At 40.3% G+C, this 27828-nt stretch overlaps 1 protein-coding gene across 1 annotated transcript in view; it reads left to right on the top strand.

Moving 5' to 3' along the window:
• GTF2F2 (general transcription factor IIF subunit 2) overlaps positions 1-27828 on the top strand; it is a gene marked incomplete at both ends in the record, with an annotated part of 89928 nt that overhangs the window by 48409 nt on the left and 13691 nt on the right. Inside the window, one exon of the mRNA XM_079542650.1 lies at positions 25846-25945. Coding sequence (XP_079398776.1) covers positions 25846-25945 — 100 coding nt within the window. The remainder of the gene's footprint in view (positions 1-25845; positions 25946-27828) is intronic.

Below are 27828 nucleotides of genomic sequence, written 5' to 3'. Positions count from 1 at the left end.
CTGGAGCACTGAAGCATCAGTTAGTACACAAGAAACACTTTACAAAGAGAGAATATTGTTCTGCCACCTGCCAGTGCCCCAGTCCAGGCCATTTTTTAGGTGTCTGCAGAACTGAATTCAAACGAACGTTGTATTTAAAATGATATTTTATCAACAGAATATGACCTGCCAGTGTTAGTGATGTACAAATCATAAAATTATTCCTTAGTTATGGGTCTGCATTGACTTTGAAGTTTGCATTTGCTTTGTGTTTATCTGATGAAATGCGTTTCTTAAGTGGACCCTGTAAACAGTGATCGTACAGTTATTTGTTCTGATATGTCTGGCAAGCTGTTGCATCCTTTGTTTGCAGCCAGTGGTTTCGGCCAGCATTTCATCATTGCCAGTTCAGTACCTCTGACGCTTCAGTGGAAATTCTGCTCTATGCGATAAGCCGGTACAGTCAGTGGAGCTGAACACATAACCATCTGCAGTGGTTAGATAGAGCTATTAAAAGCTAGCCAAAGGTATGCTTGCTGCACAGTGTCTGTGTGATACCATCGTGGGACTGGAGTGCTTTATCCATCTCTGAGGATGGAACTGGAAGCTTTTCCTGAGCTTCCCTTATGCCATGATTGCCATGAGTCATGTACCCTGCTTTAAAGAAAAAAGCATAAAAGCACTGTGGGCTTCCTGCTGCCCAGCTCCTTCCTTTCCTATAGAGCTGAGCCATTTTTTGCCAACTACTCTGTAATCGTTAAGGTTTAGGATCAGTGTTACTTTGCATTACAATTCTATTTGAGGTTGTTCTTGGATCATATGATTGTCTTCATGTAGCACGTCTGTAGGTCACTCCAAAAGTAATGCCTCCTGTTCATTTCCATGGAAACTACAATAGGTGCAAAGAGCATGGTGACACTAATAGAGCAAATTCTCATCTATGAAACACTATTTTTCAACATAGTCACCACCATTAGCTATGTGTTTCACCAATGATAAACAGGAGCTTGGATGCCACACATAAAAATCTGCATGGCCATCCAGAATGTGGCTTTCACATCACTGAAACGTGCCATGCATTGCCTCACTGTGCTCACATCCACTGGTTGGTCTCCACTGACTCTCAGAAAGCATCAGCGAACATCAGTGTGTGCAGTTTTTTCTGCATGAAGGAATTCAGTGACACACCTTTGCTCCGTCTGCACTTCTGTGTCAAACTGTCAGACTGTCCTGCTGCCATCTGTCGCACAGCAATAAATTAAGTGAAATATTGGTGAAAATGTTCAACTCCTACTGCCATGCCACCAACATCTGCCTCTGATGCTGTGTGGGCGCACATGATAAAACAGAGAAGGCATTACTTTTGGAGTGACTTGCATAAGAATAAATAATGCTGGTGATAACTAACGTCCAGCTTTATTAATGTGTTAGTCCAAGCATCCTAGCACACAGTTGTCAGAATCCTTTTTGCTGGAAGTGCAAAAAGCCCTGCAAAAAAATTAACAGGTACAGCACCATCTTTCAGGTCCCAGACATTCTGAAACAGTAGTTGAGAGAAGTGTGAACAGCCTCCTTCGCTCAGTCCTAGGCAGAGCTAACACGAATTCAGTATCTGTGTTAGATCTCCGAATGCTTCAGTATTTTTGCAGAAATATCTGGCTAACCCCTTTTTTAATGCTGGTGGCAGAATGAGGAGGAACTGTACCCTGCAACATGCGATACAAATTTGAATTACTGTCCTGCTGTTCCCTCAGACTATGTGTGTGCTTGAGTGCTGGCTGAGACCCTGCCAAAGAGGAAGATAAGAGAAGAGATAGTAATGAATTAAGAAGAGAGACAGCTCACCCAAGAGCTTTCCTCTGCTCCTTCTGCTTTTGGACTGTGTTCAATTCTGAGGCTCTGTACAGAGCTCCCATTAATAGACACCAAAATTGGGGATTTTATAGGGGTCAGGATTCCAGTCTGCAGGCTGTGGAGTCAAATGGACATCCATCTTCCTGCAGAATCAGTTGAACTGTGTTAATTCTGGTCAGAATAAGGCCAAAAGGTAACAATAGCTTTAAAGTAAACAAACTTAATTGTAAAAATAGAAAGAAAAATAGGCCAATGCAAGAGTTTAACTTCTCACAAGTCCACTCTTTTTAATCCCTAGACCATCACATCTACAAACATGTGACCACTTTCAATTTAAGAGCAGAGAATGATGAGAAAATTGTGAAATCATTTTGATGGGGATTAAAAAAAGGGTTTGGTTGGAGCTAGAAGGGATGCCAAGCTTATTTTTAAAAGTTCTTATCTCATATCTGAAAAAAGGAAAAGAAGGGATCCTATTTCTCTGGTTCTCTAAAAGTGTTAACTACAGCTCTATTTCTGAGGTTAGGAGGAAGTCCAATGTTCAAAACCTGGTATAAGGCTTAATGTTATCTGCATTGTAGTTCATTTTTCCATCTGGAAAGCAGATAGGAGAAATGAGCACACAAAAATATTCATGGCCAGATTTCTCTGTGTAAAAAATGGAAGAAAATCCCAGCTTTCTGGAATATATTCTGAATTGAGAAGTCATCTTGAAAGAAAAATTTCACTGTATTGTAAGTGTAGGTGGGAGCATAAAAATGTATGATAAAAATAGCAGACTACATGAAGATCAACACTGGAGATGTTATATGCTAATATCTGAGAGATAAATTTATTTAGTACTTCAAAATATGGAAAAAAACCAAAAAACTTCTCAAGTTGTATTTCAAATAATTCTGAATTCTAATTTCAACTCAGACATTGGCTCTTACTGCTTCCTTTGAGAGCTGTGTAGATTGTTTAACAACTTTACATTTGATGTTCTATGCTGTAAAGGGATGTTTCGGCTCTTTCTGAGAAGTAAAATGCAGGGAACCAGTGACACATCTTAAACTTTTGTATCTGAGGTCAAATTGCTTAGAGCATTAAGAGATGGCTGTGTTGGAGAAATGACCTTTTAGCTAATAAAGAGGATCAAAATACTGATTTTCAAAGCAAGTGGGTGTTTTTGTAGGCTCTTGTAAAGCCTTCATGGATACAGCAAGCTGAGAATTCCCATTCTCAGGTATTTTTGGTATCATGAGTGAAAAGTGATTTTTGTGGATTGACAAAATAGATGTATCTTCATGAAATTGAAGAAGGTTAACTTGTTGATGTTATGTGAAATAAGCTGCCTTTCAGGTAGGTGTGGTAACCCGACGGGGAAAACCATCTGTACTTCTGTTCAACACAACTTAATGGTTCCCTTACTATACCTGATATCTTCAGATAAATGCATTTCAGATGCTGTCTTCAGTGTCACTTGGTCTTTGTTGTTATCAGTGTGATGCAGTAGCAGCGTCTGTTGATGGGAATGAAGTTTATGATAAAATCCAGCTAATTAAATCCCTACTGGATTTATAGTCACACATCAGGTGAAACTGAATCATACAAATATTTCTTATTACACTGTGGAAAAATTAAAGCATCTGTTGTCATTTCAAACCCTGTAGCGAATGTTAAATAGTCACCTAAACCCTTTTTTCCTATCTTTCTAGCACAAAGTAATACAAAATTCTCCTTATTACTGTGACATAGACCAAAAAAGCTGTTCTGGGTAACTAAAAAGAAACGTCTACAGCATAGCTAACACTGCTGCGTAATAGAGTAGGAGTAATGGTGTAGGTTTTATAAATTGGTGCCTAAATCCCTGGAACCAAGTGCTAGATTGTAAGTCTTTTTTTTCTAAAACTCATTTTACCTCTATTTTGTGTCAGTAGATAAACATCCAATGCAGTATCCATTCTAAGTGGAGGATGCTTCTGACAGGTTACTAGTTTGTGTCACCTTAGCAAAGGCAAAGCTAACAAATAGTTCTTTCAGTTTCAAGCCAATTTATTACAAACAAACAAGATATTCTTCCTACTTTTCTGTGCTGTGCACTTAGAACTGCATGGTGTGGCATAGAACATCCTTCTGTTGTTAGAAACAAACAGAACTCTGTCAGTTGGATATTATTTTGTACTCTATGGAGAACATTTATTATATAACCATAGTAAAAACTATTTTCTTAAATTTTATTAACCTGTATGTTAGGCTAGTAATGTTGAGTTAGTTAATCTTACTTTAGTAAGTAATTCACATTAGCTCTAGTATGCATGTGCTGATTGTTGCTTATGAGCATGCCTAAGAATCAGCATGTGTTGAAAGTGAATAGTTTTTGAATATTCAGTGAAGTACATGAGTTGCTGTGTAGCCAGTGCCTGTAAGCAAAGTAGTCTGAACATAGATTGGAATATGAGAATTATCCACTTTCATTGCTTTGCTCTTATAACTTAAAAAGTTTTCTATTACACACCTCTTCGTATTTAAAAGGGACCTCAAGAGATCATCAAGTCCAACCTCCCTGCTGAAGCAGGTACCCTACAATAGGTGACACAGGTAAGTGTCCAGGTGGGCCTTGAGTATCTCCATAGAAGGAGACTCCACCACCTCTCTGGGCAGCCTGTTCCAGTGCTGTCACCCTTGCCATAAAGTTGTTCTTCCACATGTTTGTACAGAACTTCCAGTGTTCAAGTTTTAGGCCATTACTCCTTGTCCTATTGCGGTGCACCACCAAGAACAGCCTGGCCTCATCCATTTGCCTCCCACCTCCCTTCAGATATTTATAAATGTTAATCAGATCCTATCCTCAGTCTTCTTTTCACCAGGTTGAACAGATCCAGGTTACTCAGCCTTTCCTCATACAGGAGGTGCTCTAGGCCCTTCATCATGTTTGTAGCCCTCTGCTGGACTCTTTCTAGGAGATCTCTGTCTTTTTTGGACTGGGGAGCCCAGAACTGGATGCAGTATTCTAAATGTGGGCTCACCAGGGCAGAGTAAAGGGGGAGGATCACCTCCCTCAACCTGCTGGCCACGCTCTTTTTAATGCACCCCAGATACCATTGGCCTTCTTGGCCACAAGGGCACACTGCTGGCTCACGTCCAACAGAACACCCAAGTCCTTCTCTGCAGGCATCCTCTCTAGCAGGTAAACAGGGAGCAGACATTCATCTAAACTGGTGAGAGTAAAGCAAATAAGTTATGGACTAATCTACAGATACTATTTTTAAAAAAAAAAAAAAAAAGAGTTTTCAAACTGAACAGATGAAATACCTATATATTAATAAAAGTAAACAAAAAAGACTGTAAAGCATTATGTAAGAGATCACAGGTAAAGTGTTACAAGCCTTAGTGAACCGTGTTTTAGAAATAGATATGCAAGGAAATAAAATGGCACGCAGATTTCATTTGTGGTCAGTAAATTCAGAATTTATGCACCTCACTGACTTCTTGGTCCCTGAACATCTGGATGGTGAGGATGGAACAAGGCCCTTGAAAACAATATCCTCTCTCATAGAGGAACACAGCCAAATTAAACATCAGTAATTAGTGGTGTGTTCCAATCTGTACGCAGGCAGCTGTATGACTGGTGATGTGTAAATATTACAGAAAGGGACATGAGTAATGAAAACAAGGAAGTGCCTAATTATGCATGAAGTAATTTGGAGTTGCATAGATTATGGATAGATCAATTTCAGAAACTAATGGGTGAAGTTACAAGTGTCCTATATATCATCCAGAGAAGATGAAGAGAATTTATAACTGTATTTGTCCAAGCCTTGCATATGCAATCATTTTAATCTAAGAACAAACACAGGGTTTGAGCCTGGGCTTTAGGAGGCCTGGTGAATACAAAGTATATGTAGTAGAAATATCCAAAAATTGATAAAAAGCATGAGCACAAATTCTTATTAAGTTCAGAAAGACAAGTACCTCTTATAGAGGTAAGGAAAAATCTCATTACGTGTGATCAGCTTGGATGTCTACATGGGCCCTTGGATATGTTTGTGTGTCTATATAAAAAAGTGACTCAAAAATTTAAAAGGCAAAGATTAAATTTGAATTGACTGCTCAGTTGTGACATACTGCACCAATTAAGTGCTTGTTACAAGGCTCTAGGGCCAGAACTTTGAACCCTGTGAAATCAAGGAGGAAGACTTCCATCGATGGCGGCAGGTGTTTTGTCCAACCCTTTCATGCTACCCTTTTTAGGGTAGGTCGTGGTTGGACTCGATGATCTTCAAGGTCTTTTCCAACCTGAGTGATTGTGTGATTCTATGATGTTGAAGTCAGATGCTTTAGCTGTCATTTGCGGTCATACCTTGCTGTTTTCTCACTGCTCTGCTGTATGTAAGGAAAGAGAATACTGTTATCGTAGTGTTTGTTGTTGTTTTCCCCTAGCAAACTGCAAAGTTGGGACCGTCCATTTTGTAACACTGCCTGCAGAATGACTGAGCATTGCTTTGTCACCCAGATGCTTCTCAGAGAGCCTGGCTTTTCACACTGGGTCAACAGGTCATTTCATTAATCACCTTGAACACAAGCAAGTGCTCAGGACTCTATTGCTCTCTGCTAAGAGAAATCAGTAGTTTTCATTCAAAGAATAGACATCTTTCCTACCTTCAGAATATTTCCTAAGTTAAAGAAAAAAAATCAAAGGTTGAAGGTTTGTAATGATGGAGAGATATTTCCAGTTCATGACAGTATTAGTTAATAAGGGAAAGAAAAGCCAGATTTAGGTGAGTTTAGCTATACAAAATCCAGCTGACAAGAGAATCCTTGTGTTCAGGATAGCTTCTGGCAGCTATAGATAGCAGCCTTTTGGAAACAACGTGTTCAAAGTTAATGACTCAAAGCAACAGCTAGTAGCCACTCCCCAAGGAAAATGAAGCTGTGTGGGTTTTTTTTTTAAATAAACCAGATAGAAATATTTGATTCCAGCAGCATTTGTTATTCCTCACTGAATTGCCTCGAGGATGCTGTAGTTTGATTTCTGAATGGAGATTAAAGGGCAATCACAGCTTCACTGTCTGTACCTACAAACGGATGTGTTTATCCTAAGAATCCCTTGCATACAGAGTTCTGTCTGATGTCCCTAACCTCCTGTGTGAGGTACAGAAAATAAATATCTTACAATTGCTGCCTGTTGGCCTTCTTTCTCTATTTGTTGATTATCTTTTTTCATCCATACTGTTCCGTTACTCCTTTTAGAACAAATTAGACTCTTTTATTTACATAGTAATGGTTTTTTTTTGTCTACTTGGGGGAAAACAAACAAACAAACAAACAAACAAACCTTTTTACAAAAACAATTTTTTGCAACACTTTTGTCTATGTTTTCATTCTTCTTCACTTAGCTTCTGGCTTTAGGAGATTACTGATCTGAAGATACAAAGTGTCTGTACAGGTACATAAGGTTGTTTGCTTGTGATGTTGATCAGATCACGAGCATGTTACTTTATCCTCTATAAATCCAGTATCTCTGAAACTGTTGTGATTTGGGCTTTGTTGCTGTTGTTTTCCTTTCTCAGTCATTTCAGTTCTTTTCTGTTGTGCCAGAGTGTGAATACCAAATGTCATGGACATCCATCTTGAGCAGTAATTTAATTCCTCTGGAGTTTCATTGGCCAGCAAGAAAAAATATTTCACTTTTCCATTCTTCTTCTTCTTTTTGGGTTAACTGTGTACCCTGCATGTTATTACTAAGTGGTTTATGTACCCACTCCAGGGCACAGCCAAGTGGGGCTTGTTAACTCTCTATCCTATGCCTGTATTCAAGAGCCGTGAAACGCATTACATTTTAGATGATTGATTTTATGCTGTGTTTTGAAGTGGGGAAATAGTTGGCTGAAGAATCTGTCCAAACCAGATTGAAAGAGTGAAACGATGGTGGCACAATCATTTCCCAGCTTCAAGCAAAACTATATTAAATATTTCTTCTTTTTTTCTTTTTCTTTTCCATATGTGTCACTGAGAATTCTTCTTCCCTCCAATAGTCCAAATTCAAAAGCTATCCTTTTGAAATGATACTTTTTCAACTTGTAAAGTCTTCCAGTAAATTTTTTGTTTATCTTTTAGAATTATTTCCAGTCACAGGATAGAAGCAACACATGACTTTTTATCCCTGTATTGAAACCCATGCTTCTGTTGAGATAATTCTGAGAAGATAATTAAATCTACTACACGGTTGGAATGACATTATAAGTCTTTTTTTTTCTAGTGTAGTGTAACTGTTTATGACATTTGGTTACTAGCCCAGTAATTAACATTTCTCAGGACTGTCACTTCAAGTGAGTAAGAAGAAATCATTTTGCCTTATATATTTCCTCTTTGTCAACTGTCAGTTTTATTTAGCTGGCATGAACATGTAGCACATCCAAATTGTCATCTGTTTCTTAAGGACCTGCATGGAGCTGTGCTGGAGTTATAGAGAACAGACCATACGTCTGCTTGCTTCTGGTATGACCTGGAGGGCAGTCTTCACACTGCTGAGTCTCTTTCAGTTTTCCTGCTAAATCCAGCATGTTTTATGCTTGTCTTCTGACACAGAAGCATAATAGATTATATCAGATGCATACAACATGTTTTTATAAATCATAGGATATCCCAAGTTGGAAGGGATCCACAAAGATTGCTGAGTCCAACTCCTAAATCTAAGAACATCTCCATTGCCACAACATGAGCAGTTAACAATTGAGTGGCTTAGAGACAGCCATGGAGCTGGCCAAGTGCCTGCTGACTCTTCTGCAACACAATCTTTGAGTCCCAAGCAGTTTCTAACTCCGTGATTGCTGTGTTGTCCAAGCATTTAACAGTCCTCAATACACTTACCTTTCAGGATTTAATGCTTTTCATAGAATAATTAAGGTTGGAAAAGACCTCCAAGAATCATCTAGTCCAACCACCAACCCATCACCACCATGCCCACTATGTCTCCAAGTGTCACATCTTCTCAATTCTTGAATGCCTTCAGGGATGGTGACTCCATCACCTCTCTGAGCAGCCTGTGCCAGTGCTTCATCACTCTTTCTGAGGGGAAATATTTCCTGATATCCAACCCAAACCTCCTCTGATGCAACTTAGGGCCATTACTTCTCATCCTAGCACTGTTACGTGGGAGAAGAGGCCAACCCCCACCTCATCACAACCTCCTTTCAGGCAGTTGTAGAAAGCAATGAGGTCTCCCCTAACCCTCCTCTTTTCTAGACTAAACAGTTTCTTACAAAGAAGAGAAAATTGCTGTTTTTGAGGAAATACTGTCACATTAGTTGCAGCTTCTACTGGCCTATCATCATCACTAGAGAGAACGCATAGAGTCATAGTGCTGAAATCTCTCATTGGCCTCTCAGGTGTTTAACTCACATTTGGTTTTGCACAGCCAGCCTGGTAGGTGAGCATCTTGCCATACATCAGTCTGGTTTCTGCAGCAGGTATTTCTGAACTCGTTCTAGTCTCCTGTCTGTGGAGCTCTGGGCTCTGGTGTACAGTGCAGCTCCAGTGGCTACACCACTGGGACATCACACTGAACTCTGAGAGGCACCAGGCTGGAACCTAACCTGCTTTTTGTCATTTTTGTCACCACAGCAAGCTATGGATATAGCACTTGTGAAATAACAAGAGTTGCATTAATTGCAGTCAGCAGCTGCTGAGGATACTGGGAAAGCATATTTTGTTTTGGGAACATCATGTTTGGGTTTCCAAAACAAAATTTTGAAGGATTTCTGTTCCATGAAAACTTGAAACGTTGGCTTGCCTCCCAATTCTAGATTTTTTTTCTTGAAAACACGAAAATCGTGTAATAAAAATTCAGATTTCCAGACCACTCCACTTCTGTTGGGAGATTATTTCCCTTTTGTTTCTACATGGTAACAGCAAGAAACTTGATTACATCTTTGCTTTTAAACAGCTGTAGTTATCTCATGACTGCAGTGATTGGTAGTATCCCTTGAGGCATTCAAGACCAGGCTGGATGTGGCTCTGGGCAGCCTGGTCTGGTGGTTGGCAACCCTGCACATAGCAGGGGGATTGAAACTGAATGATCATTGTGGTCCTTTTCTACCCAGGCCATTCACTGATATGATATGACATGATATGACATGACATGACATGACATGACATGACATGATATGATATGATATGATATGATATGACATGATATATCCCAGTGTGCTTCTTCAGTTTTCCTTTGCCTAATTTCCTTTCATTACTTCATAGCACAGCCTTGAGATAACCCAACTGTTTTTTTGTTGTTGTTTACACCCTTGACATTCACAAATAATAATGCTTTTCAGCCTCTCCGTAGCCAAGCTATACCTATTTGTCTTCTGGTGTTTTGATTACAGAGTAAGTAAGCAGCTATGGAAAATACACATTCTCTAATGTATGTTAGTAGAAGCAGATGGTGCAATCTGTTCATCGATGGAGTTCAGTTTCTAAAACTGAGTTAAGCTGGTTTGCAGCAAATACCACTCCAGTACAGTCTGTTGTGGAATGTGTGCAAAGGGAGAGGTCCTGTTTCATGTTTGCATTTGATTGCTTCGAGGTAAAGGCATGTTATTTAAATCCACGAGACTGTATTCTTCGTAATTCGGTATTGTCATTTTTCATTATGCTTTTCTGTTTAAGGCTGTGGGCTGCCAGTCCCTTTTGCAAACGTTGTTTTCGTGTAGTCATTAATAAAATTTGCACATGAGGAAAAATGATGGCAAATTATTTTCTTAATTTGTGGAGTGACAAGGAATTTCAAATTAATTATAACAGCGCTTCACAGAAGGTGGCATATTTCCCGTTGTTTAAAAAAAAATATAAAATAGAAGTTTTCTCTTTCCTTCAGAATGAAGAATTTTCCAAAGTTGTTCCAAAAATATAAAAGCTGTTTGTGTTCTGTGTCTGCTCTGCCAAGTGCAGAAAAGAATACAGTGTATGGCGTTGTCTCCTTCAGCTCAGATAGATCTCGGAGTGTCTAAAGCAGGAACTGTTTAGTCAGGAGCGATAAACTCCTGAGGCTCTGTGTAGATGAATAAACCGACTAACAGGGGCAGCTTTCCTCTCCCCATTTACTACAGCACAAAATGTTTGCAGCTTTGGATACAGATGTTGCAAGCTAGAAAGATGAGAAAGCACTAGGTAATTTACATTGCATTTCCTTCTGCACTGAAGGATGTGCCTCTCCTGTGAAGAAAGATTGAGGGAACTGGGCTTGTTTCACTTGGAGAAGGCTCTGGGGAGACCTCATTGTGGCCTTCCAGTACCTGAAGGGAGCGTATAAACAGGAGGGGAATGGCTGTTCATGAGAGTGGATAGTGATAAGACAAGGAGGAATGGTTTTAAACTGAGACAGGAGAGGTTTAGCTTAGATATTAGGAGGAAGTTTTTCACGCAGAGGGTGGTGACGCACTGGAACAGGTTGCCCAAGGAGGCTGTGGATGCCCCATGCCTGGAGGCATTCAAGGCCAGGCTGGATGTGGCTCTGGGCAGCCTGGTCTGCTGGTTGGTGACCCTGCACATAGCAGGGGGTTGAAACTGGATGAGCATTGTGGTCCTTTTCACAGAATCACAGAATTGTAGGGGTTGGAAGGGACCTCCAGAGATCATCGAGTCCAACCCCCCTGCCAAAGCAGGTTCCCTACAGCAGGTCGCACAGGTAGGCATCCAGGCAGGTCTTGAACATCTCCAGAGAAGGAGACTCCACCACCTCCCTGGGCAGCCTGTTCCAGTGCTCCGTCACCTCACTGTAAAGAAGTTCTTGCGCACATTTGTGTGGAACTTCCTGTGCTGCAGTTTCCAGCCGTTTCCCCTTGTCCTGTCTCCACTCACCACTGAAAAGAGTCCGGCCTCGCCATTTAGCCCAGGCCATTCTATGATTCTGTGTCAGAATCATCCAGATCGTATGTAGTTAATTAAATTAAAGGATGCAGTGGAGTAAAGCAACGACTCCAAAAATAGTATAGAAGTACCGTGATACAGAAGTGTCCATTTGGAAGAAACTTGTTAGGATTTTTAGGCTGTTCTCTGTCCTTTGAGAATTAGATGATTGTTACAACTGTTACTTTCCTTGAAGCGATTCTGTTTTCCAGTTCTTGCCTCCAGAGCATTGTTAGCTTCTCTGGACTTAGGGCTGGAATCCAAAATTTCATCTTCCACACAATATAAACTCTGCCCACCAGCTCCAAAGCTGTTAAACATCACAACTTGCACAAAAGGTGATTTGTTTCCCTGTTAAGTTTTGTGGTTGTTTTTGTTTGTTTGTTTGTTTTTTATAAATCCGGTACTTAATTTGTGGAGAAGGTACTTAGGTATTTTCCTAGGATCATAGAATGTCCCTGGTTGGAAGGGACCCATAAGGATCAACACTCAAAAATCCAACCATATGCCTGGGAGTGTTGCGTTGTCCAAACGCTTCTTGACCACTGGCTGTGACCACTGCCCTGGGGAGGCTGTTCCATGCCCATCACCCTCTCAGTGATGGTACTGTGTGAAAAGAAAGGAATGTCATAGAAGTATGAGTTGAGGAAATAAAACCTGACATTTTGTAGAATGGTAAGTATGTGTGATAGACAGCGATTGTTCCTAAAAATATATAATATATGCCACCGATAAGTGTGCGAATGCCGTGTGATTCACATCATTTTGAGCTGACCTATATTTACTGCTGTGTGTCCTCTGCAGACGATGTGCATTATTTAGTACAGAAGACTCTCTACATTAGTGTTAAACCATTAAAAAAATCACATTTTTTGTTCTCAATATATCTAATCCCAAGATACTTCTTATAAAGTTAAAAGAGTTATTAATGTTTCTGTGATTTGCCCAGAGAAGCTGTGGGTGCCCCATCCTTGAGGGCAATCAAGGCCAGGTTGGATGAGGCCCTGGGCAGCCTGAGCAGATGGGTGGCAGCCCTGCCCACAGCAGGGGTTGGAGGTGGGTGAGCTTTAAGATCCCTTCCAACCCAAGCTGTTCTGTGATAATGCTGTTCTACACTGGTGTTTGATGTGAATGCATTCTGAATTGAAAGTTGTATTTTTATTGTATATGTCTGTATTTTGAACTGTAGCCATAGGTGTAATTAAGAAAGGCTATGCAGAGCACACTTTGTATTTTATATATTGTGATCCTGAAGCTTTCAAGGCTTTTTTTTTTTTTTTTCTCTGTGGATGACTTGCTCAACTAAATTACACATGCACAGACTCTGCTTTCACACAGATCTTATGGACAAACCCAATTATACTGCTTCTTATTAGGGAAGCTAGTTAACATTTGTGCTTCAGCTGTTTACTGGTTTTGAAATTTGTCATGCCAGATGAATCTGTAATCAGATCTGTTGTTTTTTTATTTAATAACAGAATAGGTACAGCTTCACAAAGCTTGGGTGAGTTTCAGTGCGTTCACAATAACACTTTTCAGTAGACACTAATTAAGACATGAATACTCATGTAGCAGAGCTCAGAAGTGCAGGATTCTAGCTTTGTTTCTTAACAAACAAGCTCTGTAGGGAGTGTTCTGACATTAATGTACTGAGCTGCCAAACTTATGTTATGGATTTTTTGCTTGCTTGTTATAAAGTTACACCTTTAACCTTTAAAATTGAATCTCATGCTTTTGGACTCAGTTACCTCAAAACTTAGCCATTTCTTCTTTTAGTCATTGGTATTTTTTTAAAAGAAAGTATTGGAAAGTTTTTTTAAAACAACTTTAGTTGTGGCAGAAATTGGAGCTGTGACTTGATCCAGAGCTTGAGTATCTAGAGTATTTTCAAGATACTGAGAGCTTGTATCAGGGTTTAGAAATGATACACATGTGCCTGTGACAGGCACTGTAAGCTTCAGAGATGATGCACAGAAGCCAAAGGCCCTGAAGCACAAATCTTACATGGAGTGGCTGAGGGATCTGGGATTGTTCAGTCTGAAGAAGAGGAGGCTCAGGGGAGACTTCATCTCTGTCTGCAATTGCATGAAAAGAGGTTGTGACAAGATGGGGGTTGGTCTCTGCTCCCAGGTAACAGCAGTTGAACAAGAGGTAATGGCCTTAAGTTGTGTGAGGGAAGGTCTGGGCTGGATATTAGGAAAAAATTCTTTTGAGAGTGGTGAGGCATTGGAAGAGGCTGCCCAGGCAGGTGGTGGAATCACCATCCTTGGAGATATTCAGGAGCCATGTAGATGTGGCACTTGGGGATATGGTTGCTGGGCATGGTGGTAATGGGCTAATGATTGGACTAGGTGATCTTAGAGGTCTCAATGATTCTGTGATTCGAAGAAGGCTATTTTTAAAGAAAATGGAACACGTGTTTGGTCTGTGCTGCAGGATTTCACAGAAAAGACCCGGAGGAAGGTAAGGCTGAATGTAAAGCCATCCTTCACCCACCTCAGCTTGTCTCTCCCCTTGCCCCCTCCCAGCCACTAAGCAGTTCAGCAGCTCCTACCCCTCCCTATTCCTGGGCTCCGTCCACACTGCTGGTTTTTGTCTCTGGCTTTGCTGTGTCCCCTTGCTCTGCTTGTAGAAGCACAGTCCTTCCTGATGGTGTAGCAGCAGTTTTCAGTGGAGGTGGTTGGGTGGGCAAAGCTATGGGAAGAAAGGGAAGCACTGGTCTTGCCAAACAGAGGGAAGTAAAATGTAATTAAGATATTTGAACAAAGAGAGCGCAGCAGCAGAGTACTGTGCAGTTGGCAAAGGAATTAGAGTTGGCTGAAAGAATGATGATCAAATTTAAGAAAAAAATCTGTCTCTTGCTTTATCTGATGCATCCTTCAGTCTACTGTTTGACTTGCTCTGCTTCATTTCTTTGTTGGTGACTTAACAGCAGAAGCTGGTAAGGTGTTCCCATTAGAGACGATAAGCAAAGCTGCTTTTTCACGTGGGCTAAGGAGAAAGATAGGTTTTTCTCCCTTAGTGTGTTGTTTATAGTGGATGATTCCTTAGGGCTGCTGAGGCTGTGCATCTTTTTCTTTTAACCTAATGCTGATTTTGCTTGTATTTAAGCATGCTTTCAAAGTTCAGGTAGCAATAATTTGTTTCTCTTTGCTTGCTGGGAAGTGTTAAGTGGATTAATTCAACAGCTTAGTGTGAGCTATGTGAGAGCAGATAAGGTATGCAAGCTCACCTTTTCAGCTACCAACAGCAGTGTGTGGTCTTTGACATGACAACACATATCCAAGTGCAGTGCTTTCTTGGAGCGGTTTCATTTCAGTGTCCCTTGCAAAAGCCCCTTGCTGGTTGTTTCCAAGACTATTTTAACAGAAAGGAGGTGGACGTCCACAAAAAGATGACCTGCTGCCTGGCATTTTAGGTCTGATGGAAAAAAAAAAACTTAAGAAATTGAAGCAGTGAGGTTTTCTAGGGACGTAGTCCAAATGTTTCCCAGCTTGCCGCAAACTGTTAAATTGTTTACAGTAAATTTTAACTGGAAGCTCTCTAGTCGAGCCAGATGCTGTGGCTGTTTGCAGAGCTACTGGGGGAGTGATGAGGTATCTGTGAGTGGAGCTTTAGAGGTGGAACTGCCTGCTTGGAAGCAGAGTGCTGGCATCTGTAACTCCCTAAAGGCTGAGTGAAGGGGAGCCTTTTTTCCAGTTGTCACTGCAAGAGAAGAGGTAGCAGAGATGCTGTAGTTTTTTTCTTTTCCTTTGGGAACTTGTAACCGTCTGCCTCTTTCCTTATAACTTGTCTTTAGCTACATGAGCAGCTTCATCAAAAGAACTGCAGAGCAAATTAAATAAGCTTGTACATCATCTGCCTGTTTACCAGTAATTCAAAACCTAGACCTTTGGAGAATTTGGTAAAGATGTGGCTTTTCTGTCTAAAAGATGCCTTCATAAAGTTTTTCTTTTTTGTTGCTCATAGTAAAATGTCACAGTGGTTGTGGATCTGCAGACACTGGGTTGAGGTAACTGTGGTAGCAGCTAAGCACCCCACAAGTGTACACCCCTGGTAGTATGGAGGAAGAGGAAAGGTAGAGGTAAAAGCCAGAAAAAAAATGTGTCCAAAGAAGGGCACTGAAGCTTAAGAGTGGTCTGGAGCACAAGTCTTATGAGGAACGGCTGAGGGAATTGGGATTGTTTAGTCTGGAGGAGACTTGTGAGGACCTTATTGCTCTCTTACAACTACCTGAAAGGAGGTTTAGGCGAGGTGGGTATTGGGCTCTTCTGCGTAACTAGTGATAGGATGAGAGGTAATGGCCTTAAGTTGCGCCAGGGGAGGTTCAGGTTGGATATTAGGAAAAACAACTTCTCAGAGAGGAGACTGGTCAGGCACTGGCACAGGCTGCCCAGGCAGGCGGCGGAGTCACCATCCCTGGAGATGTTGAGGAACCGTGTGGATGTGGCACTGAGGGATGTGGTCTGTGGGCACAGTGGGATGGGCTGTTGGTTGGACTGGGTGATCCTAGAGGCCTTTTCCAACCTTCATGATTCTGTTATTCTTTGAAAACGTATGGGGTAAGGTAAGACATGCTTAATAAGCAGGGGAAAAGTGAAAGAAGTGATACAAAAGTGATCATTAACCACCTGCCACTGCTTGACTGATGCCTTGCCAGTTTCTGAGCAAAAGAAGGTTAACTTCCCTAAGCCCCCTCTTGTCCCTTTTTTATTGCTGAGCATGACATTGTATGAACTGGAATGTCTCTTTGGTTACTTTGGCTCATCTGCCATATTTTGTCCTTTCCCTTGTGCACCAAGGGGTGAGAAACAGGGGTAGTCTGGGTGCTGTGCAAAGGTGCTGTGCAAACACTGTTCAGCAGTAGCTAAAATACGTTGTTGACAGGATTCTCAAGTCCTTGTTTTTTATTACCATTTTTCTCAAAGCAGCAACAAATGAGAACAGATTTGGTTTGGCAGGAAAATCTTTAATTTTAGAAATAGCTAGTAGTTAAGAATTTAAAATCTGTCTTCTGAAAGCCAAATCCAGATCATGTCTAACAAAGACACTTCGTTTTTTTATGAAGAGGTTTGGGAACTGAGGAAAATGGGTACAGGAAAGGAAGCTGCGTGTCTGAAAATGGAAGTGGGAAAGGAGGCTGTATCTTTACAAACATAATAAAAAGCCAAAGCATATTGTGATACTTAGGTGTGTTTTGTTTTGTTTTTTTTTAAGCTGTGACAGGATGTTTTTCTGTAAATGATGTAGCATAGCAAAATTGACATTAGAAGCTTGAAGTATCACTGGATACTCCTTAGTCAGTTATATGCTGGAGAAAAAAATTTAATGATCATTTAGGGATTATAATAGTCATTTCTGTCTTTAAAATGTATAAATACCTGAAGGTAACTTGATTTTTATAGATCTGTTTTGTCTAGGTTTTTACATTAGGAAGTCAGATCTTGTCTTTCCTCTTATCTCCTCAGGCATCCAATTCTAATGTTGGAACTAATTGGTTTATGGTATCAAGAAAACTATTCATGTTGAAGTTTTTCCTAAGCAAGAAATTATTTATAGCTTCAAATTCTAAGTATAGGCACATGCTTTCAAACAGAGCAGTTTATTCATGTTGGTGGGAGAGTGGGCAGTGCAGGCTAGTGAGGATGGACCAGAATTATAGGACCGGCTATGCCAGAGGAAGACCCCTCAGGTTACCTTTCCTGGGCTTCTTAGGGATGTCAGAAAGGAGAAGGGAGATTTGGGGTTTTTGGTGCACAGCACTCTGATGGAAAGGCTGACGGCAGGGGGGGGAAGGGAGGGGGAGGGAAGTGGAGATTTGGGGTGATTAAAAATGAGTTTTGCCCTACCTTTCTCCTTCTGCAGGTGGGCAGCTGGCCTGCATGGGAAGTGCTTGGTAGTGCAACACAGCTGGTGGCCATTTAGACATGGCAAAGAGCAGGCACTGATACTTGCAGGTCCTAGCTCTCTTCTTTTTCATTTCCATTGAAGAAGAGAGGAAATAGCCACTCAAATTGCAGGCTTTCCTATAAGCAGTTGCTGTAACTGAATGCTCACTCTCTCCAGCAGTCTGGACTGGGCTACAGTGCTCTGCCAAGATCTTTGTCTGGAAGTCCTTCAAATTTGGGTAAGCTTAGAACTCCAAACTGCATAATTTTCAGAAGGGTGTACTTGGTGGAGCATTGTGCAGTTAGGAATGGCGCTTTTAATCCTTTCACCCAGTCTGAATGTAGTCAGCAGTGCTTCGTATACTTTATTGCTCATTTGATGGATTGGCTTTGTTGGCTTTGTTGATGGCTTAGGATAAACTGTTTTAGGAAGAGGCAGGAATTGCCAACATCTGGCTCTGCAGCAAGAAAAAGCCTTCAACCAACAATAGGGAGGATAAAATTATTCCCTGTGCTCATCTTGCTTTGTAATACTTTTTTTTTTTGCATATATTTAAGATCATTTGTGCATTTTCAGGAAGTCTGACCCTTTCCCAAAATGATGCAGCCATTTATTTTCTTTTCCAACTTACCTTTTACATTGTGTAGCACAGAAGAGGAAGAAGTTGTACTGTATAGTTGTCTCCTAAAGGATCATTTTTAATAGCAACAATGAAATATATGTGCACAGTTATGTATGTAGTTAAAATTGTATATAATTCTTTCTGAGGGAATTCAGAAATAGCTAATGTCCCAGATCTCACCTTCACTCTGATTTCTTCTGGCATGTTACCTGATCTCTTCTTCCCTGTGTTCCTTGTCACCCTGCCAGTTTTCTTCCACATCTCAAGTCAGTGGTGAGGGTTGCCTGCATGCATTGGACTATACAAAAAGTGCTCTCATATTTTGTTTCTGCCTAGTTTTAGACCTGTTTGTTGCTGGAAAAAGCCACGCATGTAACTTTCCAAATATAGAAATGCTCTGCGGTCCTGCAGTTTTATTTCTTTAAAAACTGAGATGAGCTGCAAACAGATTTGTAGACATGTAAGAACCAATAAAGAAGGTTTTGTTTCCCTTATGGACACTGAATGATTGACTATCATGATTGAAGTATGGAGAGGACTGTGAAACATTGACATTTACAGAAATTGCAGATCTGCAAACTTCTCTGTGCTTTCAGCAGAGGTGAGTTGTAATAAGCAAGTGTTCATTTCTTTGCAGTAAGTACGACGGGCTGCAACAGGCAGTCCTGCTGAGGCATGGTGTGCCTGACTTTTTACCTTTGCTGGCTTGAACCAAGCCTCCAGGGTGGGCAGGGGGCATGCAGAGTGTTCCACAGAGCTGAGTGATCCATGTGAGGGCATGTGGAAGAAGAAAGCATCTGGAAAGGGTCCTTCTTATCCCAGAGCAAGTAAAGAGAAGAAAAAGAAGAAGGAAAAAAAAAAACAACAGCTGGTGATAGCAGCCCCTTATAACCTTTGTTAACAGTCGCATTGCATAAGGCATTCCTCTGGGCTAAAAAGGATGGCACATTTACACCATGTCCACAGTATGGACCAGCAACCACCAGGGCCAAACTTCGTCAGCATCCTCCAGAAGAGTCTGTTAGACACGTGTGAGCTTGATCAAAAATATCCGTGACGTCAAGCAGACCTTGTAATTTTCTTCACACTGATTCCATTAGAGCATCATGTAAAGTGGCTAATGTTAAGCATCTAATGCTAAAGGAAAGATATTCAATTGTATCACTCCTAAAATGCTGAAGTCTGTCTTACTTTATCTTTGCATCACTTACTGTCACAACCTTGGCCCAAAAGGATTTAAATACTTTGTGATACTAAACTCAGAGGGAAAAATGAGAGTTTATTCATCAGTTATTCCCATCTTGTCAAACAAAAAATCACATAATGATGTTGATGGTTGGACTGGGTGATCTTGAAAGTCTTTTCCGTGGTGATTCTGTAATAAGAAATTGTTACTTATTGCTGAATTGCTGTTCATATCATCTCGTATTCTGTACTGGGGAAAAATATGAGGAACTGAGAGTCTTCATTTATGGCTGTGATGCTTGTCTCAGTATTAGGCCTGAAAATACTTTCAAATGATTCATTGCTCAACCTTCAGCATACACAGTTGAAGATATCAACTTCAGAAAAGCCTAATAGGTTTCCTGAACGTAAAATAATTGAGGTACTTTTCTTGAAATGCCAAGATTTCAGGGCTTAAAAGCAATTACAAATCGTATACTATACTAATAATCTGAAGTATTTTCTTCATGAAGGCTGACAAATGTACTTTGTAATGCCATTTCTATTCAGAATTTGTCCTTGTCCTTACGAGCAGGGTTGGGCTCACCGTATATGGACTTGGTGTGTGCTAGGGTAACGTTCAGTGTCTGAAAGAGAACAGTCAGTGGTTCTACATGTCAGTGGCATGTTGCTAATTCTTATGTTTCAGACTATATGACAGGTAGCTTTGGGTCGTTGACAGGCTGTCGTCTCTCTGATTAGTTAATGTGTGTTTTTACAAATGAAGTTGTTCTGCTGTGGTTGGGCAGTGCCATGGGATTGTTACAGTGGGATGTGACCCACAGGGTGATGAGTTCCTGTGATCTTCATGGAATCTTCATGGAACTATAAAACCTTAAGAAAATGGTGAAGGGTCTGGAGGGCAAGACTTACAAGGAATGGTTGAGATTTCTTGGTGTGCTGAGCCTAGAGCAGAGGAGCTGAGGGGCGGGCCGATGGCGGCTGCAGCTCCTCACAGGGAATGGAGGGACAGCGCTGAGCTCTGCTGTGTGACAGCGACAGGGTCTGAGGGAATGGCATGGAGCTGTGACAGGGGAGGGCAGCTGGGGGCTGGGGACAGGGTCTGCACCAGAGGGCGGTGGGCATGGAACAGCCTGCCCAGGGCAGTGGGCACAGCATGAGCTGCTGGAGTTCAAGGAGCATCTACACAACACTCTCAGACACAGGGTCTGATTTTTGGGTGCTGTTGTTTGTAGTTGGGAGTTGGACTCGTGATCCCTTCCAATTTGTGATGTTCTATGATTCGATGAGATGTTTCAGCATCTCTTAGGAATACCTGTCTCTTGCCTTTCATCAACTCAGTTGTTGTGTAATTAATGCTTCTACTTGAAAGAAGTCAGAAAAGGCACTGCCCAAACCTAAACAAAATATGGTTCAATTAAATGCAGACAAGTAGGCGGGAACCCATTTTGTTACATATATTATTTAATTTCTTAGCTTGATTTGGATGTGATTTTCTAGGACATCTCTGTACTTAGCAAAAAAACAAAAAAAATATTAATGCAATGCAAGCTGGGGAAGGAAGGGATAGAGCCCAGCCCTGCTGAAAAAGACCTGAGAGTACTGGTGGACATGAGCCAGCAAGGTGCCCTCACAGACCAGAAAGCCTGGGCTGCATCCAAAGCAGTGTGGCCAGTAGGGCAAGGGAAGTGATCCTGCCCCTCTGCTCTGTGCTGTGAGGCCTCACCTGGAGTACTGCGTCCAGATGTGGAGTCCTCGGCACAGACTTCATAGAGCATATCCAGAGAGGGCCACAAAAATGATCCAAGGGATGAAACACCTCTCCTACAAGGATGGGCTGAGAGAGCTGGGGCTGCTCAGCATGGACAGGGGAAGTGTCCAGGGAGACTTGAGAGGGACCTTTCAGTGCTTGAAGGGAAGCTACAGGAAAGAAAGGTACAGGCTCTTTAGCGGGGTCTGTTGTGATAGGGCAAGGGGAAGTGGTTTCAAGCTTAAATAGAGTAGATTTAGGTTAGATCTAAGGAAAAAGTCTTTTACAGTGGGGGTGGTGAGGCACTAGAACAGGTTGCCTGGAGTTGTGGTTGATGCCCCATTCCTGGGGACATTCAAGACAAGACTGGATCAGGCCCTGGTAACGTGATGTAGCTGTGCATGTCCCTGTTCATTGCAGGGGAGCTGGACTAGATGGGCTTTAGAGGTTCCTTCCAACTCTATGGTTTCTATGATTCTATCAAAAGGCAAAGAAGAAAACTTTGTTGCCGTTTTCATGTATTAAAAAAATAAAAAAGGTGCACAGTTGTGCAGAGCCAGAGCTGTTTGTTTCTCACCTGTCCAAAGCTTTGAGCAGCGGTCATGCACTTCTGAAGTTCATCTGTCACATGAGGTTGCAGAGGGAGATGCAGACTAACCTTGAGCAACCTCTCTTTTTGGACAGCAGTGGTATTGGATCCTGTCTTGCTAGAACCCTGTGTAAATAAAATCAAGCATGAAAACTTTTTGAAACTGTTCTGTCTCAGCCTTACAATAATTTCTTTAGAAATGTCAAGAGCTGAAGCTCGATCAACACTTCTGATTAATACCTGCTTCTAATCTCTGAAACATTTGTTTTGTGGCAGAAGATTAATCAGAGGAAATCATCTATTCTAAAGGTTTATTTTAAGGTTTACCTTTGTTTTATTTTCTTGTTGCTGAGAGATCCATGAATTTAAAAGCCAATGAGCATCTCATCCAAATATACATATTGCCTTCATCTGTCTCCCCTTATGAGTCTGCTGCATGTTGACAAGTCCTATACAGTTATTTCCAACCTGCTTGAATATTTTTTCCCTTATTCAACTCTGGTCACAATGACAAATCAGAGTTGCAGAATAAAATGTATTTTACTGGGAAATAACTGTGGTGAATTTGATGCCATGCTGGTTACATGCTGTATTTCAGGGCAGAAGAGCTATATTTGATCCTTGGGGGTAGAAGAGAAAACTACAGTATGCAAGCTGGTGGCTGATCTGTCATTAATTTACTGGCAGTTTTGGAAAAAAAAATCTGCATTCTCTTTATTTTTTTTACTCCAGGTATCAGCATGAGTGTTTGCTATTTCAACAGAAGCCATGTGGAAAGTTTAAATCTTTGGATAAGGCTTTTAACTGTCACGCACATGCAAATTGTAATAAAGAGTACTAGGTAAAAAGCCACTGACTGCTCTCTTAAATCAAGGTCACCAGTGACTCAGAATGCCTATTGATTTTTTTTTTTTAATTATTCCTACCGACAGTTTCAATTAAAATTCAGCAGATCCACTCTGAGAACAGCCAGTCTAAAATGCGTTGTAATATTTTTCATTTAATACTGCTTTTTAATTTCTTTTTAGGAAATGAGCACTTTAAAGTGGTATCTCTAACATGAAAACTTCAGTCTAAAAGATGAATATAATGTCTAATTCACAGCCTTTGTTACAAATTTGTAGTGTGTAATTATTAGAATACATAAATATATACGTTTCATTAATTTTTTTTCAATCAACAGCTAGACAAATTAGAGAAGTCGAATGTATTTACCCAGACATACTACTTTATGAATATGGGAAAATGATGGCAGGATTTTGAACCTCTTCCGCCCTCTTCCACCATCACGGCCCCATTATACTTTCACTGCAAATAGTGTCTTTATGAACAAATTACCTTGATAAAGTGATTGCAGGGTATTTGTTTTAACCTTGCTATGCACTAAGCAAATTTCAGTGCTTCAGTACATGAACAGTTTGGTAATTTGGGACCGTGTAGAGCCTGGAAATCTGGCAGAAGAATGGCAATCATAGACTGTCATTCTGCAGGAGATTCTGAACACTTCAGAAAAGGAGTGAGAAGGGCAGCCATTAGGGAGAAGTGCAGGATGCATGCATTGAATAAATACATATTAATAAAAAGGTTTGCCTCATGAGTCACTGTGCTTCCCATTTAAATTTCCATACGGACGTGTTGCAACTGCTGTGTTTGCTTGCGTTAAAAAGCAGTGCTGGGGGTGTCATGTATTTGTACTTCTCACTACAGCGCTTGATCAGCTAGGAACAGGAAGAAAAGTCAGCACTGTACCGTTAGGCAGTTTTCTATAGATGAGATCTATAGATTATAATTTGCAAACCACTGGCACAAGTAGAAGAGATTTTGAAGTACAACACTGATATGTCTGAAATTTCCATCTGAGACACAAACTTTTGTAGCTGAAACATTTGTTAGTTGGTACATGTAGAATCACAGAATGGCCTGGGTTGAAAAGGACCACAATGCTCATCCAGTTTCAACCCCCTGCTATGTGCAGGGTTGCCAACCAGCAGACCAGGCTGCCCAGAGCCACATCCAGCCTGGCCTTGAATGCCTCCAGGCATGGGGCATCCACAGCCTCCTTGGGCAACCTGTTCCAGTGCGTCACCACCCTCTGTGTGAAAAACTTCCTCCTCATATCTAACCTGAACCTCCCCTGTCTCAGTTTAAAACCATTCCCCCTTATTCTATCAATGCCCACCCTCATAAACAACCATTCCCCCTCTTGTTTATGCACTCCCTTCAAGTACTAGAAGGCCATGATGAGGTCTCCCCAGACCCTTGTAGATCTTTCAGAACTTTTCTGTCATTTCACAGACTCAGATTTCCATTTTTACATTGTAGGATTTCAGCCTGTTTCCTAAGCATGCAGAATGTTTTTGTTTGCTTTGTGTATTGCGTTCTGGGGAGCTGCACATGTTATGTGTACCTCCACTGCCATCAGTCTTTGGAATTCTCTGAGAAATGCAGTAGTTGTACACTACGGTTTTCTATTCTTCTAAAAACCAGCAGTTGGCAAGTTAAAATAAAAACACAGAAATGAATACTATGCCTAGCAAATAGTTTGGAGTGGAAAATGTCAAGAAAGAAATTGCTGGAATTCTCCTGTGCAAAGAGAAGGAGAGCAAAGATTAATTTATGGAAGCTGCACTGAAATGAGTGATGAAATTTCCTGTGCTGTAATTTTAAAATGCCAGAACTGGAGGAGCCCTTTAGCATTCAGCAGTATGAAGTTCATCACAGGTTCTAGGCTAAAGAGTTATCAATTATTTTCATGCTTAAATATCTAATTTATTAAGAATTTAGAGGGGGGTTGATGCTACCATTATAAAGCATTTTCTTCCGAGAAAATGTGTTCAAGCCATATTTGCAGTATTCTGTCATGTAATTACAGAAGGGCTGATATTCTTTGGCTGTTTTCCTGAAGTAAGAACAAAGAATAAAGCCACACTATATAGCCAAGTTTATATTAAAAAATAAAAATGAGGAGAAGATTTGGAGAAAATATAGGCGTTTAGCTTTCCTGTAGTGTCTGTTCCTCTTTGTGGAAGTTAAATGTTTAGGAGACCTTTGGTAATGAGATCACTAAAATCTTTAAAATTGTTTAATTAGATTGAAGGCCAGAAGACAAGCTCCTGTGATAAAAACTTCTACCTTTATGAGCTAGAATGGTGGTAAAAAATGTTCACCACTCATTTAACTTCAGTTTGATTTACTTTCAAGCTAAGAAGAAGACACTCTTCATTTGGACAGAAGGCATCAATGTACCTTCTGATTTAGAAATGTAGAATACAAGGCACTGTATTGTACTTAAGGATAATAAAACTATAGAACAAATGACATGTTTGCAAAGATTCAAAAGGAAACAGGCAGATACATATCTACATACATATGGGACAAAACTACACAGTTCAGCAGTACCAGCTATATATGAAGGAAGATTGATTTTATTTCCTATTTACTGTACCTAGAGATGAACTTAACAAAGTATATTAAACCTCTGCACTCTTCTAATCTTTCCCAAGCCATACTCAAGGTCACCATTTGTCAGCGGTTTCTTTGAGACATGATTGTGCATTGGTTTGAACCTGTGTGGATTTCTTTGTCTTCGTGTCTTTAAAAGTACACTTTGAATGGTTATTTGTGCTTTGATGCTCTATTATGGCAAAAGAAATCTTCATTTTTACATTAAAATGTCTAAGAGAAGGTCATTTTCACTGTTGTCTGAGTATTGATAGAAGTAAATTAAAAGCTTTTCCAGCCCTCAGTTGAGTAAGCTGGGAAATTTGACATTCGTTTCCATTGATTTTGATCATTTTTAAAAGCAAGGGCTTTTATTACACGTGTCAGACTTTTGAAGTCTCTGTTCAGACAGAACTTTTAGTATCATCCCTTCACAGTTGCTTGGTTTTCAGTACTTCACTATCTTCAGTAACATCTAATGTCCTTGCTTTCCTCAAGCAAAAAGAGCAGGAAAAGGTTCAAAAGAGTGAATTATTTGCTTGCAGCTCACCTCTGATAAGAGATGGTTCATCCTTACAGATTTTTATAATTCATTTTGCTTGTGTGCTTGTGCAGAGTTTTTATTAATTCTATTTTTTTTTTCTTTTAAAGATTTCAAATTGAGGAATCTTCTAAACCTGTAAGGTTATCACAGCAACTGGACAAAGCAGTAACCACTAATTATAAACCTGTGGCTAATCATCAATATAATGTAAGTAGCTTTGAATACTTTCACTTTTTCTCCTAAGCAGGCTCCAGGCTCCACAATTGCAGTGCTGCTGTCATCACTCCAGTCTTTCTGTAGCCCTGTTGCTCACAGCAGGACACAGTGTTTGGAAATCTTCCACGTTATGTTGTTTCTCCCAAGGTTTTTCTTCTGGGAATCTTCCTTCTGCCTCAAGAGCCACATCACCTTTGGGATTAAGGTCTGCCCATTCTTACCTTCTCATGTTACCTGCTAGAAGGCAAACTGCCTTTACCCAAACCTTCTCTAATGTCTTGATTGTGTTCTTCCTCTAGTCTTTTTTTGAAATACAAAGTTTGGGGATAAAAAGCAATTCTGTCTTAGTGCAATAAAACACTCCTTTGAGACAAATAAAATACCACATGGAGGTGGGTAAAAAAGACATGAAATGAATCTTTATTTTCTAGTCCTTTGCTGGAACTGAGTAGGAAAGAATAACAGCTGGTAATTTTTCACAGTTTCATACCTTCATAGTACGTGTTATTTGCATCATTAGCTTTGTCAATATTACACCCACGCTGCTGTTCCAGATCAGTTGATGTACATACAAACTATAATGTCCTTTTCCTTAAAGATCCTCTTTGAGTAATTTGTATGTATGCATATATAATCACTGTTACTGTTGAATGTGAGGAATGTTAAGTCACGCTAAAAGTGAGTCAGTGTGTTAGTCACTTAAACTTTTACACTTTTTATTAAGATTTTATTTACATAAAACAAATGACAATATACTGGCTGATATTTAAGCATTATTCTGAAATGTCTATTTCTACAGAACCCAAAATAATCATTTCTCTCCCTCATGGGACTGTTCTGTAGTAGTTACTGTTGAAAGTCTGATCTATAGATAGATGATCGTAGCGATATAACTATTTCAGTTAGGGGAATGACATTTAATCAAAATAGTCACACTGTTATATCCTGCTATGTAATTGCAGTTTCATATGAGTATAGTCTTGTGTAAGGTTTGAGCAATATAACCAGGATTTCACAAGGCCTCTTAAAAAAGTTATGGTTTTCTTGTGTACTAATTGTAACTCAGTCGTCTTCTTGGGAGTTTATGAGGAATGAATGAACACCTACTGAAATAAGAAAGGATAAAACTTCCTGAAGGGAGAAGTGATAGGATATTGTGGGACATAGATATGACTGCTCCTAAATGAACATACAGATGGAAGGAAGAAGGAGAAAAATTACCTGTAGAGGGGAAATAGTGACAGCTTGTTTGACTACCAGTTCTGTCTTTAGTAAGTGATTGCTTTTTCTGCAAAATAAATACATCTACCTTTTCCCTAGAAGAATTTGCTATTCCATTAGAATATATGCCATGATTACAGCTTAGCTTTTCTTCTCTGAGGAAGGGACCTTCATTTTCTCTGTATCTACAAGTGGTGCTTATGTCTACACGGTTGCAATATTAATGTTCTTGCAGCTGCTGGAATCTTTCTGTGACTTAATTATTGTTCATACTACAGCAGAAAAGTTCTCTAGGCCCTGCTGGGTCATCCCTCCATCACTTTCAGATCACTTCTTTCAGCAAAAACTGGATAATATGTCAGTCATTATACATGCAACAGACATAATTATTTTAAATATAGTTAGTGTAAAATAGAGTATTTATGACCTTGCAAGAACAAAATAATTGATTTTATCCTTTTGCTGTTCTGAAGTACGGAGTCATTTTTTAAACACAAAGTGAGAAGAGTTTTCTTTGAGAACTCCCTGTTCACCTTTTCTCTTACTTTGGAGGTTGGTATTCGTATTCCAAGAGATAGAAAAGCTTTCTGAGTCTTTTTTCCCAGCTTAGCGATCGATACTGTGGATTTACTTTGCACGTAGGTATGGATAAA

Source organism: Tetrao urogallus, assembly GCF_951394365.1.
Source record: "Tetrao urogallus genome assembly, chromosome: 1".
NCBI lineage: Eukaryota > Metazoa > Chordata > Aves > Galliformes > Phasianidae > Tetrao > Tetrao urogallus.
This window is presented reverse-complemented; position numbering and strand designations above follow the sequence as displayed.